Source organism: Typopeltis vanoorti, chromosome 4 (genome assembly GCF_054136105.1).
Source record: "Typopeltis vanoorti isolate ZY-2024b chromosome 4, IOZ_Tvanoo_1.0, whole genome shotgun sequence".
NCBI lineage: Eukaryota > Metazoa > Arthropoda > Arachnida > Uropygi > Thelyphonidae > Typopeltis > Typopeltis vanoorti.
In genome coordinates, this window is record NC_143552.1 from 63,591,264 (window position 1) to 63,611,436 (window position 20,173).

Sequence of the window (20,173 nt, forward strand, 5' to 3'; positions counted from 1 at the left end):
TTGTGGGAGTAGAAAATTTCGGAAGGGATTTTTTTTTAATTACTAGGAAGGCTCAGTCCAAATATTAGAAACAAAAGTTAATCTCGAATGGGGAGATTGCAATCACTAGACTAATCGTGGATCCCTCATCAAAAATCCACGAATGTATTAATTACATAATCATCCTTAAAGAATATAAGTTTAACTAGACCTGCTGCGCGCACAATCGTTACATATTTTCCTATTTGTTTCTTTTAATTTTGTTGAATTAAAACTTAAATTCCACTGATGTCCTGTATGTTTCCAGCTTCGTTATAAGAATATGAGCACGGGCCCATATTCTTATAACGCGCCAATCATCGACTTAAACACGTAGTTAGCATAAGTTCGAATTGAAAATAGAATTTTTTTTTAAAGCTCATGACAAGTTTCTTGCGAACTACTTTTCTTCTTTGTGTTTCATGTCGGAAACGCGAAATGAATGTTCGGCTACTTGCCACATGATAGTTAAGCGGAATGTCTTGCTGCAATGGAAACATCATCTGTCTTAGCCAAACAAACGAAATTTATTTTCTATAGATTTCAGAAATGAAATATTTCGTTGAATAGCGTTGCGAGATTTTTCAGGAACGACGCTCTAATTTTAACGCTTGGAATCCTTCGACGATAGCGGAATAATGACAGCTTTAGTGTTTTTTTTTGTTTTGTTTTTTTAACTCAATATGCTTATACGGTTTACACTTATGATCGTAGTCTTAAGGGAATTCACATGATACGATAAAAAATTAAATTCCGTGTAAATACAGCGTTTCCCCTTTATACGGGTGTTCATGGTACCATCTAGTCCCCCCAAATTTTACCCGGTTCTCCGGAATAGACTGACGAATCGGACCTCTGGCTAGGTCAATATTCCTGACTATAATCTGTGTGTGTCCTCGGAGTGGTTTGCGGGATGAAAAACACCAGATAAACTGGCGGAAAAAACCCTGCTGTCCACGCCCAAGACAGGCTAACTTGGCTATGGCTGAGGAAGATCTTTGAGCTCCTCGCGTCGTTGAGGAGAATCGAACCTAGGACACTCCTTCCCCAGGCATATGGTTGTGAAGCGCAAAGCCACTAGGCTAATCGCGCGGACACACGATGCGATGGCTTTGTAATATTTACACATTTTCTATCGCCTACACTTGTTCTGATATACTAGTGTAACTTATTTTTTTGAGTAATTCCCATTTTTGAAAAGTGACCTAGAAATTCCTATGATTTTTGGAGACCATCTAAGATACTTGATTGACTTTCAGTAAAATGTTACTTGGATTTCCATCGATTTAATAGAGTTTCAGTTAAATCGATAGCAAATTATATTCATCCTAAGCAAATTATTTTTGTTTCTCTTTTCAAAAAGTTAGTTTCAGCGGTTATTAATACCATAATATTTTATGTGAAGATCGATAATTTAAAAATAGTTTTACTGCTGTTATTTTAATAAAGAACTTCCTCTGTGTTGTCGTATTTTTCTATATAAATGTTTTTAGGAAACTCTCGTTTACATTTTTTGAAACCATCTGCTCTAGTGTCCCCCCGCAATAAGCTTAATCTCTGTTCCCCTCCAGTTGGATTACGGATGTGTACGCTACTGATTATTGCAAGGTTTAATTTTAATTTTTTTAAGGAATTTAAACCATCGACGGAGGAATAATGTAAACCTCAGGATCATTATCTTTTCATGGCTACTTTAAAACTGTATATGGTCACCGTTTGGTTAATGGTTCCCTGTAGCCAGTGGGTGAGCTATGGAAACCTTAACAAAGGGCTCGCATCGTCGAGCAAAAAAAAAAAAAAAAAAAAAAAAAAAGCCGTATTTCACACAAAAACTTTTATTAATACAGCTTGTGTACAAATGCCAATCAAAAAGTATGAGGGGACAATCACCTGTAAAGGCTACCATTTTTAAACCAATATTTCATGATCTAAACATGAAATAGTTGCACACAATCATCTGTGTTAATTTATCTTACGTAAGAAAAACATTTTTTAATGTTTTTCTTACGTAAAATATAATAAGTAAGATATAACTGTCAAAATATAATAAGAATAAAATCTTTTATAATCGCACTAAATAGTCCACATTTTTTATAAACAAAATAAATTTCTTTTGTTTGCGATAGAAGTTTTTATGACAAACAATCTATAAATAATAAATAAACGCTATGTAAATACAATAATATTGAAGTACGTTATATTTCTCTTTTGTTTTTATACTTCAAGTGATAATCAACGGGCATTATTTTATAGTCCTATTTATTTATATACGATTACCAAAAGTGAATTCTTATTTGTAAAATGGTGGTAACAGTAATTATAATATTTTATTTAATAAAATCACTCTGTTAGGTTACCGTTAAATTAATTCTCTTAACTCTGCATATCTAAAAAAACTCTGAGTTTGTTGCTTAATATATTTCAAAAAAGTATGTTTTGTTTTTTTTAAAAAAAAGTAAACAAGAAGAACAAGGAGTTCGCAAATTTGAGAAAAATTTAACAAAGGGCTCGGGCGAGTCCCTTTTATAGCTCACCACTGCTTGTAGCCTCCATTCGGTTCACACTGACTAGTTCTTTTGAATTGATTGCATCACTGCTTTGATTCTTTATTATTCATACCATTTAGCAACAAAGCAAGGCGATAAGAAAATATTCGTGGCTGTTGGGGGGGGGGGGGGTAGCAATGTGTTCTTTGAGTAAGTCGTTGCGTTTGGCATATATTTAAATTTGAAGCAAGTAGTATAAATCTGAATTTGCATGAAGTGATGCGATGAATATCTTGAACCAGTTTTTTCGCCAGTAAGAGTGGTTTTTCTTACAAACTTTGAGCAGAAAGTTTCGAGACTAATACAGTTTTAATACAGAATGGTATTAGTGCCTCTTGATTTGTTTTAAGAGTACTAATCGATAACTGATTAAGCTATATTTACTAGGAGCTTTTAAAATGGGTTCTGTCATTTAGATCATGTCATGAAATCTACTTACTATAGATAAAATAGTCTATACAAAAGAAAGCTTTTACATAAATATGCACTGCGTTTTGGGTTGATTTTTGATAGAAGCGCTGAAGTTTGTGGTCATTTCCATTTTATTGATACAAGCCACCACTCCAATCTTGATAATTGAAGAAATCAGCAGAATGCATTTATTGTGAGAAGTTAACCACTTATCTCCATGACCCTGACCTTGCTGCATTGTTACAATTTAGACACCATTTGTCCTTTGGTTAGGAAATTTCTCGGTTTTTTCAGAGATGCGCAGCATAGTGCTTTCTAGGCATTCTCACCTTAGAATGAAGACTCATCCTCAGCTTTGTTACATCAAACCAGCACCAGGAAATACGAAATTAAGACATAATGACGTTTGTGGATTCAAATAGGAATTCAGATTCAGAAAGTTTGTTGTCACCTTAGATGGATTTTTCTTCTAGCGAAAGGATAATGATAATAAAACTAATACTATGCTTTAGTGAAATTTTGAGAATTTTTCATTTACAGTAACTGAAAACGTTCTTTCTATGAAATTGAATTTTGGAATTAGTGTCTTGCTTAGAATTCTTCATTCACCCAAATTTTGGTGTTTCTCTCACGACTGTTCTTAAAACAAAATTAATGCGTAGAAAGGAAACATCTTGTACATCTGTATCTGTACAGCAAGAAAGAACTCAATTCTTCATTAGATTAATGAAAATCGAAGTTAAACATTTTGATAATGGATTTCCTTTCCTTGCCTTACTCCTACATGTGATTAACAGGAAATAAGACAGAAGAATGAAAGGGATTTTTTTTGATGAAGATGTTTTCCTGGATATTAAAATAATTCGGAATATAGTTTAATCAAGCATGCACTGTTGAAGACCTTTTATATCTATAAAACGGAATGCTAGTTTTAAACAAATTTCGGGTGTATCTCCAATATTTTCGAGGCTTGTTTAGTGTGAGACTGTGCGACCAAACTATTAACAATCATTTCAACATACTCATTCTCGTACACAGTCAGTTCGTTCACGCTTTCAAAATGAAACTAATTGAAACTTCTATAAACAATTTTCTTCGTTATCTGATTCATAAATAAATTGTATAACAAACAGCGAACACCTTCGTGAAGTTTACACGTTTTCGTTATGTTCTTCCCTGTACAAAATGTGTAGAGGGTTAATTATTGTCTTACTGTTTCAGTAATCGCCTACTCAACGGGAGCTATATATCCCATTAATTAGATGTTCAGAATGATAGTGTTCTTTCTTGTCTTCTCGATCGGAGATCATTAGTGAAAATGTCATTCTCTCAAAGGCAGAACGATATCAATTAAATGATACAAATGACGTCTCAAGTTATTCACTGCTGAGAAGTAGTTACAGCAATATCCCGATCAGTATCTTATCAGACGCCTCTGCAATTAGGAACTTAGTGTATAGCAGAATCACATCGTAAAATCAGACATCCGGTGCAGATAATGTGATGGTTCAACAAAGTATCCTGCTAGGTGTAATCCAATTCACTTTATTAATGTGTGTATGAGAGAGAGGGGTGCTCAAGCTCTGTTTTTTTTTTTTTTTTTATTAACAGCGCTTGGCTAGCAAATTGGCACGGTATCATTCGTAGTATGGAGCCGATAACGGAAGCCTTAGTAACTTGCCTTATTTATTAGCTATAATTAGTAATTAAAAAAGCCCTCGCTGTCTTTTCTTAATTATTCTGTCATTAGTCCAAGTTATTGAGGAAGATAATATCCTTTCTCATTAGTTTTAATTTCCAACACTTTGTTCTAAAGGAACAACATACCTTGATTTAACGTCTGATCATATTACTAATTGACGATTAGGCGACGTGAGAGTTTCTACTATACACTTCAAGTTTGTGGATGCGTATAGTGATATCAGTTCATGCTCCGGTTCAGAAGTCGAAAGCAGTGATGGAACTGATACTTCACCATGTTCATAGTTTCCACAAAACTGAGCTGGTTCGCAGGAACCAAATACTTAAATTGGAAGTATATCCAAGCAACTTCATACTGATTCGACATGGGATACGTTTTATAAGTTATTTATTATTGAGAATTACGCTATATAAAAGAGAGCGATTAAAAAAATTCTATTAACTAAATGCTCACCCGCCTCCCCCTCTGAGGATCATATGCTTTACACAGTTTGAGTCACGTTGGTTCTTTTTTTGCAGTTTCATTTCACTTACTTAATCTGAAATAAATGTAGTAGCGTTAAATAAACTATTTGTGAAAGCACTGTTTCAGAATAATTTATTAAACAGAACAGTCATCAACTAGTGACTTTATTGTCCCGAAGACAACGAAGGACGGGAAATAAAATAATCGAATTTTGTCACTCTGCAAAATACAAACAGCTTTTTATGAAAAAAAAAGATAGGTGCGTGACTTTACGGGACTCAATACAAACTACGAGCTTCTTTCCTATAAGGTCAACCATGCACTTGCTCTGGGTGTGTGGATGCACCCAAACTCTCAAAGTTAAAGTAGCATTTCTATGGATGACTATGATCGTAAAATTCTGTTTCATGTTTTTTTACTATTCTAATTGTCCAGACATAATTCATTTTTATCGTCCTGGCTTGCCGAGTGGATAGCTACACTCTCCAACCAACAGGTTGTAGGTTTGAATCCTGCAATGGGTATGAATGCTTGTCAAGGAATGACATTATCTGGTATATGCTTTCTCCAAATAAGCAGGGATCACGAACCGGCTTATTTGGAGGCCTGAAGTGGCTTGAAAATTTTCATGTTTTGTCTCTAGAGTAGGGTTTCCGGATTCTGTAAACCTTAGCGCATTCAAGGTATCAGTAGCAATGTACTCGTGGGAGAAAAGTTGTTTCTCGACAGAATTTTTTATTTTATTTTTTTGAAATTCAGTGTTTGGAAATCGTGCAATTTTTTTTCCCCCCGAGACATCTCATCTTTTGTTTGTCATATCATTCGTAGAATAAAAGAGGACAAAAAAAAATTGAAATATATATATATATATATATATATATAGCGAAGTTTTTTTCCTGTTGTTGGAAAAAGAAATTTTACTTGACAAATTATATTTTTATCCTTTTTTTTTTTCACTTTCCAAAAGTGAGCGAACAAAAGTTTGACTAGGCTGCTTATACATGGATGCAGATGACTACATCAGATCCTTGGTATTTCATAATGCACATTGCATTTCCTTTCTTTCATTCATGCTAATTTAATTGCAAAATTAGGCGAAACAAAACTCAACAGTACATTCGTGATAATGAAAGGAAATATGTTATGCATTATGAGATACTAGAGCAGTTTAATGTGCAATCATCTGCCTTAATGTACAGGTAGTCCGCTCATGAAGTTCACCGTCACACTCTTGTTTGCTCACACTGGGTAAAATAAAACAAGAGTATATAATTTCTCTTCATCTGTAGGGGACGGCAGTAATTTCGCTCTGGGTGCATGGAATTCTAATAAAATTTTGTATTTGGAATGGGAGACACAGAATATGTCCACGTGATTCACTTTTCATTTCAATTGAATCTTTTTTTTGGTTAAGCCAAAAGTGGATCGAAGCTTCATAACATTGATTTCTTACAAAAGTGCCAGCATTCTCTATAAATTTGTTATTTAAAATAGTTCTCAGAAGACAGCGTTGACAGTTCTTAAGAAACCGACGATAATATCCACAATTGTCGATATTGTCGTCGGTTGAAATGATGAAATTATAATGTAGAATGTCAGATTCTTTGGTCAAGTCTGTGTTGAGGATCCATTAAAATTTTGAATCACTTCAATTTTGGTTTGTTTCAGATGGGCTGCTTTAAATTAGCAAAACAAAACGGTCTACAACAATGAAATGTGTTGCTCTACATCAGTGGTTCTTAACCGGTGTTCCCCGAACTGGTTAAAAGTGTTCCGCCGGTGAAAGATGTCACATGACACTTTACTATGAAGCACGCCAATCTTGCTTGAAAAACTAAAGATCATTTCAAGAGTTGTTGGACATGCAAGTTAAACAAGTAAAATATTTTGAAAAGACTGTTAAAAAGTTTAATTAGGCACAACTTGCATCATCGGTAGCTGAATTAATTGCTGTAAAATTAAAACCGCATACTAAAGCAGAGTTATTTATTTTACCAGCATGTTGTGAAATACTAAACCTTATGTTTTTGGCGACGAAGCAAAAAAGGAAATTATGAAAATTCCTCATTCGGATGATACAATAAAAAATAAAATTAAAAATATGTCAAATGATATTGAATTGAGAAAACAGTTACCAATAAATTTTCCAAACAACATTTTGCTTTACAAATCGACGAGTCCACTGACATTAGCGGTAAAACTCATATAATAGGATTCGTTCGTTTCATTAATGAAACGAAATAGTGAATCAATTTCTGTACTACAGAGAATTTACCTACGTACAACAGGACAAGATATTTTTGACACTATTACGTCATATTTAGAAAATTTTAAAATTTCATGGGAGCTGGGTGCAGGAATTTGTACGGACGGTGCTCGATCAATAGAAGGCTCTATAAAAGGATTTGTTACACTTGCAAACAAAATAAACCCAAACATATCTACGCACTGATTTTTTGCACAGAAAATCCCTAGTTTCAAAAACATTACCGACAACATTAAAACTGATACTAGACCAAGTTGTAAAAATGGTAAATTACATAAAGTCAAGATCTTTAAAAGCAAGTCTTTTTTTTTTTTTTTTTAAACTTTGCATGTCTATAGAAGCAAAGTACGAATCTTTGCTTTTGCACACTAAAATAAAATGGCTATCCAGCGGTAAAGTGCCATTCCGAATTTTAGAACCTTAAGAGTGATAATTGGCTTCTTTTTTTCAAAATGAAGGTACAGATGCTTTTGTAAAATGTCTTCAAAATGATATTTGGTGTGCTAAAATGGCATATTTAGCCGATGTTTTTAATTACTTTAAATAACCTTAATCCAAGGGGAAAATAGAAATATTTTGACATCCACTGTCAGCTTTTCAGAAAAAAGTGTCTCTTTGAAAAAACCGCATATCAGAAAAAAAAAAGACAGTAGATATGTTTCTTTCACTCCATAATAAAAATGCCGAGGGGATTTTTATTATGGAGTGAAACTCCATAATAAAAATTCTTTATTATGGAGTTTGGGACAGTTTTTATTAACTGTCCCAAATGGATACGAAATCCATTTGGGACATTTAATACATCGAGTTCTGAATTTTCGTTACAAGAACAACAATTAGTTACCTTGTCAATGGATCATACTCTAAATATGAAATTCTCTCAAATAACTCTTGAGGAATTTTGGATTTTTGTCCAAGTCGAATACCCATCTTTTTCCACAAAGGCACTGAAAATTTCTGTTACAGTTTTCAACATCATATTTATGTGAGCCAATTAGTAAGTCTTTCACACCAAAAAGCGTGAAAGACTTACTAATATAGACAAAGAGATAAGGGTAGCTATGTCACATATTAAACCTGATATTGCTGAAATATGCAAACGCCAACAAGCTCAAGTGTCGCATTAAAATAAGTTCAGTTTTTATAAAAGGCAAATTCATGCATATTTTTATTGTTAGTTTTTTGACCCTAATGCTTTTTGGTGTTCCCCAAATTTTTCTTATAATCAAAAGCGTTCCGTGACTTCGAAAAGGTTATGAACCACTGCTCTACATGAATATTACACGATGTACACTTTTTTTTATTGTCTACGATCATTTTATTTTATTATTTTTGTTTTGTTATGTTATGATTTTACTACTATTTTTTCAGTTGGCAAAGGATGGTAATACAATCTGAAAAACCAACAAATTTATTTGCACGTTATATGCAAATAAATTTTTTGGATTGTGATGAAAAAAAAATTTTTTTTTTTCCCCTTGTGATGCGTTGTTTCTACTGAAATATTTACAAAACGAAGATAAAATAAAAAGAAACGACCACCACTGAAATAAGATTACGATAGTTTGCACTTTGGATTGGCGAACAGATGTTGTCATGACAACCGTCTTGTAGTGAAGTTTCCATGCAAATCCACACTCTGAACTGTGGCGCCATCTCTTATCTCAAATATTAAATTAGGAGGCCGTAAACAAAATTTTAAATTATCATGAATTTTATATTCAATTAGTACCATACGTTTTAGACTTTATCATATGACACAACTTTTTAGAAAATACTAAGTGTTTGGATAATTCTTAGTGAGCTTTTTGTGTAAGTCACTTTGGTCAACACTTTATTACATGTTTTTTACATTGTTTTTTTACGTGAAATTAGGCTTGATAAAAATAAGTAAATGAATTGTTTGCTAAAGGATTTGCATGCCGTAAAATGTTTTAGTTCATAATGTTTTTTTACAAAGCAAAAAACAAATTGATTAAAATCTTCATGTATGTAAGTAAAAATAAAAAAGAGAGAGAATTGCCAATTCCAGATTCATCATCTAAAACTTCATCTCAGTAGAGCTGCTTAATAAGCATTATTGTGATACTCATAATCTTCCAAACTTTCACATAATTTAGTATTTTCTAATCAGTCCCTTCTCGTGTAATTCTCTGCACATTACGTTGTTTTGGATGGAGAAAAAATCGATTAACTGAATGGCTTTTTTTCTGTAGGTAGCGGTAAAACCATTGATATTCCAGAAATTTTCCAGAAAGCCCCGTCTTAATACTTAAAAAGTTTAAATCTTTTCTGTGTATGGCGAGATCATCGTAGCACATATTCCTTAAAATAAAGCGCTTGTCAGAAGTGTTTTTAATTTCTTTGCTGTCTATTATTGTATTGATAAATATACGCTGTCCTTTCTTTTGAATTATAAAAAGCAATTCAGCTTTATTAGTTGAATAAAATTTGGAAAAAGAGCACAGCTAATTGAGAATTGAGTTGCGACTCAGTTCTGAATTCCACTGCCCGTTCTTTTCCAGTTGAATTTAATTTTATTGCTTGTGGAATTATCCAGTTTAATTAAGTTGTCATTTCTCAAATGAATGTGCTGCTCTTTCCAAGTGTCATTTTAGTGACTCCATACAGCTTCTTAAGTTTGGTTTTTCCATTTGTTTGCTTAGAATGATAACTAAAATGTATTTCGGTCATGGGAGATGTCTTTGGAGATTTATTTTTCTTTTTAACGTCAATACTATCGCTCCAGTATAACAGTAGATACTGATTCATACACGAATAGATTAGTGATGTTAAAATTTGAGAATGCTGATAAAATCAATTTAAAAAAAGTTCGTTTACGGAAGAATCTCTAATTAGTTTAGAAAAACGATAAGATAATAAAAGTGTTATGACCTTGAAACAGTTCCCACAACCACTGCATATTTTTATTGATTTTACCTTTTAAAGTGCTATATGGCAGTTCCAGACATATTGAAACAAGTAATTTGGCCGCGTCTGTTTTCGCGAACAGCAAACAAAATAATTTTCCGAAATTAGAAACGACCTTGATTTAAGTCAAGGTCATTTCCAGCATCATCCTTTATTTCCAGTTTCAAATACTCATGACGGTAGATGATTGTTATACTCTTGCCGTCTTTTATCTCAAATGATAATTGCTTGCATCTAGCACGGGTTTAAGACACACCCTACCAGCAGCTAGGAATTTCTTAATAGGCTTGCTTAATAGTTCCAGTATGCCACAAAAATGTGACTTGCAGCTTAAGCTACTGGTTAGGTTGTCCGATTTACAACATTTATTTTTTTTCAAAAAAAAAAAAAATCTCTGCTTTAACAACTCGATCTCGTACCCATAAATGATTTTTGCCACCAGTTAGTTTCTTGCAAACCTTTTGGAAGCCAAAAAATACATTTAAAAAAAAAGTTAATTGAAACAAGGCGTCGATTTATAACAATTTTAATACACCATTTTAAAAATTAAACAAATTGATTAAAATGGTTATCATTTAATTTCTTCAATCAGATATTTTCAAAATGTGCAACACGTTATGTTTAACTTTTACGCAAGTGATTCTGCCATCATTGAACTTTGTTACGTAGACTAATGCATCATCAAATTCCTGCCGTGTACCCACAAGGGGTGTACAGGATATGATAGTACTACATGAAAAACTTGCATCATTACTAACTTACATAATTTTCCTCCAAATCAGTCAAGATATCTGACGATAGAAATCTTATATTTCTATCGTCTAAGGCACTTTTTACTGTATCAATCCACCTATATCTTGGTCTTCCTCTGGGTTGGTTTCCTGCCAACCTGGCAGAGAACACTTGTTTTGCTAATCTTTCCTGTCCCATTCTGTTTAAGTAACCATACCACCTCAGATTAGCTCTGTTACTTGATTAAATGACTTTTGATTGCTCGTTTTCCGGAACTTGTCCTAAAAGTACTTCTTTCGTTAATTATGAATTTGATTTTCTGTTCTAATGCATCTTATATCTAAAATTGTATTACATTGACTCCTAAAAGCATTCAGTCGTTGTTGCTTCATACTACGTCCATAATGAATCAAGTTTTCACATTATCCTCGATCCGTTTTGTGTTGTTGGGATCTCTTTCATCGGATTGCCTCTTGATATCCATTTTGTTCATATTGCCACTTGTATCCAGAATTATAACAGAACTAGCAAAATTATTCCGGTGTTGCTCGGGTGTTTTAACTCATTTTTTTTTTAAAAGAAATATGGCTTTGAAATCTGACGGGTTTTGAAATTCTTTTGTTTTCTTATTTTATTTCTCAAATCAAATGGCAAAAATACTTTCCGCAATCAATAAAAATCCTTTCTTCCTTGATCGATTAATTGACTTTTGACTGCTCGTTTTTCTGAATTTGTCCTAAAAGTACTTTCTTTGTTAATTATGAATTTTTTTCGATTTTCTGTTCTAAACCATACGAATATTTAAGTTACTCAATACGCAGTTGAATATTTCATTTACGTTTGCATAAACTCTTCTTGTGGCAGAATAAATAAGACTTCCGTAATTAGCCATTTTAGGTGATTTACTAGGAGTGAAAAGAGTAACAGTCTGACTAGGACAAAAAAAAATTAGTACCTTAAATTGAGCACTTTGGATTTGCTCGCATCGAGTCTCTTAGATGTTCAGCTATTATTGATGTGCGTCTACAGTGACTGTAGTCCATGCGTTGTACTGCTTTCCAAAAAACATCACAATTTTTTTCTCTTTTGTAGAACATCCTTAACGTGTTCGGTCTGTCTGATCCCACATGGTTTTTCCATTTGTTCTGCTCACGCACTACTGGAGGAACAGAATATTTTATAGATTTCGCTCCTGTTGGACTCACAAGCTTAAACTATTGAATCAAAGTAATCCATATGACATTATTTGATGCATCATACATAATTAATCCATGAATTTCTAGTAAAGAAAATATAATTATTAAATAGGCTCTACTCTTCTAATATTACTCAAGCTTTTAAAAATATTTGCATATGGAGTACGCTCGGAGAGGAATTTTCCTGATAGTACTTGAAAAATCTCCAGTGACAATTAAGTAATTTGATGATAGGTGATGATGATCATTGTTTATCACTCCCAGGATATTCCTCTTCTCTCAGATATGCTGTTAGACTGAGTTCTATGGTCAGTATACAATGCCTCTCGTTCCTTCTGTGCTATCCGTATCACACAAGAGATAAGCTGTCCCACATTTCATCACTTCATTAAAATGAAAGAACTGCCTTGGAATCAGCTGTTTTCTATACCACAAACTCGGTACAAAGCGATCGTTTATGGATGTCCATCCGTTTTGTAGATGTATTTCAGTTACCACACATAAGAAGAAAGTCACTAAGATGACTGATTATATTGAAGCAGTCCCATGTATTTGGACTCGCCACCAAAAGGCTTTTTTTTTTTTTTTTTTTCCTTTCTCTCGTTAGATCCCCAAGCCTGCTTTCGGCTCCACATTGAGAGCTTTCGTGATGATAAAATACGCACATCACTCTGCTAAAGGAATGTGAAATGCAACACTAACGCAGTATAATAAATAAACCTTCCCGCTGCTGTATTAATATTTTTTCCCAAACCATAATTAGAATGGCGTTAGAGAACTTGTTTTATTTTTTTAATTAATATTTTTCTCAGTTCTTTTAAAAGGTTATTCGAAGAAAAATTTTATAGAAGATTCACGCGTTTGTAAAAATGCAATATTAGCACTGCGCTGCACGTACAACCAAAGATATCCTCTGTTTTTTAGTGAGGACAACGCTGGCCTTCTGTGGAATCGAATAAATTCAGTTGCGCCCATAACAGATAATTTTTCGAACAGGAAAGTTTCCATTCTTGATCTCAGGATGAATATCTTACATTTTCCTTCTTTGTTGGAGTTTTGGAGCTTAGAATTTCCCTCTGGAATTTTCTGTATTTCTCTATATGCAACAAGTGACTTAAACAACTAGATCTCGTATTCTTTTTTCCTTCCACTCTCATAAAAAAACATATCTATGGTATGGATGTGCGTTCTGTATCACGCGGATCAAATTATTATTGAAATCTTAGAAAGGTGCAGTTAAAGAAGTACAAAGTGTGAAACAACAGTATTCCTCACGACTGGATAGCCGCTCCGTTTTGAGATGTCCACAGTATGTTGGGCTAAAATTTTATAAAAAAATCAGTTATTTTAAAGTAAGAATCCTTATTTGTTTTGTTCTGTTCCGTTTTCAATTTTTATATTGTAAAATCATTCAGTATTTCCGATTTTAATTTTTGTCTTTCTCTGCATATTAGTAATTTCAAATGTGTGAATATATATATATTATTTTATTTAGATCTGTTTAGTTTTCAGTAAAATTGTACAAAACGGATCAGTTAAGCTGATAGATTAAATTTATGATACTTAAATTAGACCAGTCCTCGCACATGCCAAGAATTTTATCTTGTTCGCCTCTGTATAATAGTTTTTTTGTTTACATTGACAGACGTCACAGTGCGATGAATGTAACACGCCTGTCTTGGCTTGCGATGGGCTTAGCATAAAATTAATCTCCAACTCTGGGCAGGAATAACACCTGGCACTGAAATTTGTTTTATCGCAGTAGACTGGGAAAGAAACCCAGTAAATAGAGGAAGAAAGGCATATGAAATTAAATATCAAGTTCTTTTAACTCGCATTTAGAGATGGCTAGATTTTATGTTTACTTAAGTTAAACTTGCTGAGTAAAAATGATGTAAGTTAAACATTCCGACAGTTTTTACAATAATTTTGCTGATATTTTAAGATCGTCAATATAGTTTTATACAACTCCTCTCCTCCCCCCCCCCCATTCTCCTCCTTAGATGTTGTTATCATGGACGGAAGTAAGATTCGTCATAAGTTGCGATAACATTGTCTTGATTCCAAGGGCAAAGTTACGTTTCTATTATTCATCTCGAAAAGAAACATTTAGCGTGTTTTAAAAGAATATTTTTCATGTCACTTATTTTTTACTCCACCAAAAAATATGCATTTCGCAATGGCTGCAATTTGATTTGGCAACAGATTTTACGCTATTCGTGTATTTAAGTTGCATCGCCATATTTAAAAATAATTTTCCATATTAGTACACTTCGGTTTTATCGCGGTAGACTGGGAAAGAAACCCAGTAAATAGAGGAAGCAAGGCATTTGAAATTAAATATCAAGTTCTTTAACTAGTATTTAGAGATGGCTAGATTTTATGTTTACTTAAGTTAAACTTGCTGAGTAAGAATGATGTAAGTTAAACATTCTGTTGAATATTTTGAGAGGATCGATATAATATCATCAACAACAGTTATTTTTTCCATTATATCCACATTTGCATTAGTGAATGAAATATATTATATACACACACGCCAAGTTACACAGTGCAAATACATTTACTGGTGATTGACCTTTTTTGTATACGAAAGAGCAAATACGAGAGTCCCTATGGACCGAATCCAAGGATGATTGTATATGTTGGGGGGAGAATGTAATTTTCTTAGAAAATGTTTTGAATACTATTTGTATGAACTTTTCACAAGCTAGGCAAAATGTAGTTTTTTGTCCTTTAAAAAAAAAAAAAAAAAAAACATATTAGACACTTCCCAGCTTTCCGAATGCTGGTAGTTTCTTCAACTAATGTTACATCGTTATCGGTCTGCTATGAAAGGCAGCACAATTGCTATTCAAAGAATTGCTTTTAATAAACGAAATAAAGGAGATGCCAGTTGGAGCACTTCCTTCTTAATTATATCGCAGTGCCGATATAATAAAGAAGAAATCATGACCTTCCAGAGAAAGTAGTATTAGGAAAACTATTCATGGTTGACAGAGTTGCTCGGTCAAGTGCATAATCTTTAATGTTCCTTTTGCTAATAGGAAAAACAAAGCGAAACAAAAAGAAGAGATAGTCATGCGACAATTGCTTGTGCTTTTACAAGAACCGGGTGAAAAACAGAATGGAAAAGAAATCTCGCATTGAACAAATTCGTTTTAGGAATTCCACCTGGAGTGCTTCTTTTGTTCAAAAAATCATATTTAAGTTTTCCAGTCTATTTTGTCCCCCCCCCCTCCAGATGCACCTTTCAGCGAATAAAACTTGTACACCTTTTTTAAAGGTGTATAAGTTTTATTCGCTGATTTTTCATTTTTGACTGAAACTTCGTTTTTTTCCAAACTCGATGGGAAACAATTCTGAAGAGCATTCCAGGAAAGGAACTCGAGCGATAAACTGGAACTTTTCACACCAGTGGACAGCCAGTTTTTAAGTGCCTGGAAAAAGTATTGATCGCAGAAGAGCGAATTGCCATCATGGATTCAATCGTTCTATAACTTCGATGAGATCAGCTGGGAAACCTCAGAAAAACTGAACCTGAGCTTGTCTGAAAGTGCTACGCTTGAGATTCATGCTTAACAGGCCGGTTAGTTACTAGACCTGAGGAAGAATAAATGGGCAGAAAAACAGAAATGCCTGTCACAATAATTCATTATGTAGGAAGAAAATTACAGTATTAGGTAAATAATGTTCCTATTCTATGCCGAAGATTTCATGCTCTTAGTCATATGTGTTTGTAGTTTTTCCTCATACTGTAAGTGTGAAGTTCATCAAGTCAGTATTTTTTTGTTTTTGAAACTTAGAATGAATCAGTTAAATGTCACTTTTCTTTGATTTTTTTCTTCAAAGGTTTATGTTCTAGTTCCTAGACCCTATAAAAGGGTCTGTTTTGGTTGTATATTAAATATCGTTGAATTTTGAATGATATTTCTATTCAATCACGTCAATGGAATTATAAGCTGGTTTCGCCTTTCGATGTTCTATGTGTAATTGGTATGGGAAATAGTTAAAACTTGCTGCGTATAAATTGACATATAATTGATTTGTGCCCTGATGATGACCAATAATAGCATACCTAGAAAGTTCATTGCATCTTCAGGCAAGGTACAATTTTCATGTCTAGGACAAGCAATCACTAATAAGTAGCTATCATTTTCCCAGTAAATGCCCTACCGTGACTTTCTTGATAGCAACAATTTGTTACCTAACTCATCCTTTACTGACTGAACTAAATTACAGTAATTATGCTATAATTACTGTATTGCAGCATAATTACAGTGCGTTATGTATATTGTACATGGGACTGCCTACCACTTGCTACAGTAATAAGCTTTTCATTTTAGCAACATTATTCTTCACATAGTACACACAAGGAACAAAACGTTGTGTTGGTAAGGAAAAATAACACGAAGCCAAACTGAACAATTTCTCTTTTCAGTTAAATGACTGGGCGAAGGAGGAGAAAGTAAAGAGTGCATCATGACCACTTGACACGCGCCACAATCCTCTCATCCGCCGCCGCCACTACGAAAACATCTCAGCTCCACTGCTTCCGCATCAGTCCGTCCGTTCCCGACATGCCCCAGAATAGAAGCCGGCAGCTGTGCGCCACTGACGGCACTTGTTCCCGAGGGTGTTGGAACGCTCTAGTGGTGCAGCTGCCAAGGGTTTTGTTGCGTCACGTGCAGTGTATATGCAAGTGTGTATATGTATGCATGTATAAGGTACTCGAGCGGTACCAAGAAACGCAGTTGACGGAGTACCTGAGAGAAGCGGTACTACACCTGGCAACGGATGAGAAGTCCTGACTTCTAACTGTGCTTGTTCCGTGACGGATCTTTCTTTCCCCTTCTCGAATGCATGAAACTACAACGGCTGTTTCACTGCGGATATTTGAACTCCTCTGACAACGTCGGTGTTGGTGGCGGCCGCCGCTTCGTTTACTTTCCCCTTTTCTTAGCGAGAGTGATGCAGTAGGAACGCTGTTTACTTGTCCTCGTGCACAAGGGCTTACGACGTCACCATGGTTCTGAACGAAGTTCCTCCTCAAAGCGAGTAAGTTCTCTTTCATTGATCGTCTCCGGCAGCCTTTTATTTCTTAAGCGCTTAACGCACGTAGTTAGACACTAGGGAGGAGATAGCGCCTACTGGCTAGAACAGTTCCCCCATGCGTCAAGCGAGTGTTTATCACTAACTAGATAGGACTGCTCGCTTGAACCATAGATAAATAATTCGTGAGCAGGTGTGCCATTACAAAGGACTGTCAACAGTTTTGATCAGCTGTTATCAGTTGGAACGAGGAGCTCGGAACCTTCAGCCATTCTGATTTAATTCACGGTTATAAGGATTATAATTGAATCATGGGGTGAGAAAGGACCTGGTTGAAAAGAGTTTTTCATATTTCTACTGTTTCAGTATTATATCACATAATTAAATTATTCGAATACTAACAACGTTCAAAGTGTATTCTAGATTTGAAACTGATAAACAGCATCATCAAATACAAGTGCCCTTATCGAATTGTAATCTTTGAATATGTTCAAAATGCTGATAAGAGAGAGAAGCGCAGCATATTACGATGTAGCTAAATCCTTCTCGTTTAATTAATTTTAAAGCGCTTTATTTTTATTAATTTTGTTTAATCTATTTATTTTCAGACACCACTTCACACACGTGCTATATGCAATGATTTAAATGCGTGCTTGCCTTGTGGCTTTATTCTAATTTTAGTTATTGGATAATCCTGATGTCTGCATCTTGACGTCCTGTTGGTTTTTCGTCTACTATATGAAGGTCATTCTGGTTGGAATTCTTATAGAATTTCTGTTCAGTGATTTGATTTTTTTTTTCCCCTTCAGTAAAATGTCAGTAGATAAAACGCATAATCATTATTCGCAGAAGAATGATGAATTATTAAATAAATAAGCAAAATAGGGAAAATATTGAAGTTTTAGTAAATTCAAATCAAATTTTTATACGGTTATAGTGTCATGTGACTTTGAAAAGATTTAAGAATTGTCAGCGTGTACATACACAAAATATAGACGATTCTGTACTCTGCTCGCCAACTTCGAGTGCTTGTCGCTTCGTGAAAAATGATGTGGAGTAAAAATATGTAATAATGAACATATTTAAAGCGACCCAAGAATGGTTAAACATAAAATGTGCCTAAAGCCGTAAATATATAACACTGACAGCAAAAATACTCATTTTATAGTTTTTACTCCATATTTTTATTTGAAAATGCAAGTAATCCTTTCAAACGCGCGCCCACACACACATGTCCATTTTAAGTTATTTTCAAAAGAGTCATTTGAAAATAACTTAAAATGGGCATGTGTGTGTGTACGCGGGTGCGCGTTTTTAGTAAAAACAGAATAAATATTCATATATATGAATCAAAGAAAATCAAATGTTTTTAGTATTCAATCGTTGTTGGGAGCAATTTCCATATGTATGAAATTATTAGGAAGAAAGGGTGGTTCAAGCTCCGAACAATTTCTTTAATCGGTTTTCTAGTGCGATTATTGTTTTGTGTGTGTGTGTGTGTGTGTGTGTCAGAATGATAGTATTACGTCATGAGATTCAATGTAATGTATCAATTACTATATAAAGTTTTAATGTAGAATATTAAATAAAAATGTCGTTTAAAAGTAGGCGACTTAAGAATAAATAGTACATTATTAGCGTGCGTGATTAGCGAGTACATACGCTACTGGGCTTTACTTCCTATTTGTCAGCCTCTTAACCTTTCGATTCGCCAAAATGATATAGAGTATGGATATGTGTGAGAATGCATATGATGCACTGTTAAAGCTATAATATAACTTTAATGAATAAATACATTGAATATAGGGAATAAATTTAATTATTAAATTATGTTACGAGTATTTATATACAATAAAATAATAAATATACATACCACATAATAAAAATATAAGAAATTAAAGATAATTCATATCAAAATTTAATTTATAACTTAACAGTACTTTTATGCTACCTTGAAAACATGTAGTGTGTATACTGTAAACATTGATGTTTGTGAATGTCTTTGGGCGGCAGATGAATTTCATTTCCCTGTTATGAAGTGGTTTCGTGTTCGTTCTCTAGGGCAGGGTTTCTGATAAAACCTTAGCCCATCTACAGTACTAATACTCATGTACTATAGGGGGGAGGTTCACATAAAACATATATTATAGTTCGGATGAGAATTCTGCCATATTTTCTTATCAAACAGTCTTATACCCTTCACGCTCTTCTTCCAAATGATGTCTCCCTTCTACTCGAAAAGTAGAGCTGAATCTCACCATCTGTACAAAATGGCTTTCGCAAGATGATTAACTCTTTTTCCTTTTCCTGGGATTTCATAACCCGTTCGTGAGTGTCTTCTGAAAAGTAATATCGGATTTTTTCTTGCTGATGGAATGTTTATGGGATACAGGGAAAGCATAAACACTGTAACGAAGCCCTGCGTTACACTGAATCAATATTTACATACGTTGACGGTCCTCCTGAATGTATATCATCCAACACCATTCAATCTTTCGGAAGATGAAAACCGACTGAATACTTAGTAAATAAAAACAGAGTGAACCCACTATTCTGCTGTATAGGAAAAAAAATCTTTCCTGCAGTCAGGTTTATCTAAGCACCCAGTGAAAGAAAAAAATAATCGTAGCTATTTCTAGACTACTATGTGACAACCGTGCCAGAAATGCAGAAGTGGCAATTTCCCCCCCTCCACATTGCTCTAAAAAAATAACAATTTTTTTTTCTTGTCCAACATCTTTCTCGGTTTTGTTTTCAGTTACCGATCTTTTCAATCTTGAATAATGTAAAAAAAAATGGGTCTGTCTTTGTCATGATTCATCTTAAGTCTCCAGAGATATATTATGGCTGCTCT

At 34.0% G+C, this 20,173-nt stretch overlaps 1 protein-coding gene across 2 annotated transcripts in view; it reads left to right on the forward strand.

The window, feature by feature from the left end:
- Positions 1-20,173, forward strand: part of LOC150107367 (uncharacterized) — a 199,522-nt gene that overhangs the window by 84,360 nt on the left and 94,989 nt on the right. Inside the window, exon 1 of one of the 2 annotated variants that reach the window (XM_090391846.1) lies at positions 16,902-17,325. The exons of the other annotated variant lie outside the window; for it this stretch is intronic. Within the exon in view, the coding sequence (XP_090247972.1) occupies positions 17,294-17,325 (32 nt within the window). The 5' untranslated portion in view covers positions 16,902-17,293. Of the gene's footprint in view, positions 1-16,901; positions 17,326-20,173 lie in introns of those variants that run through there. 2 annotated transcript variants of the gene reach the window in all.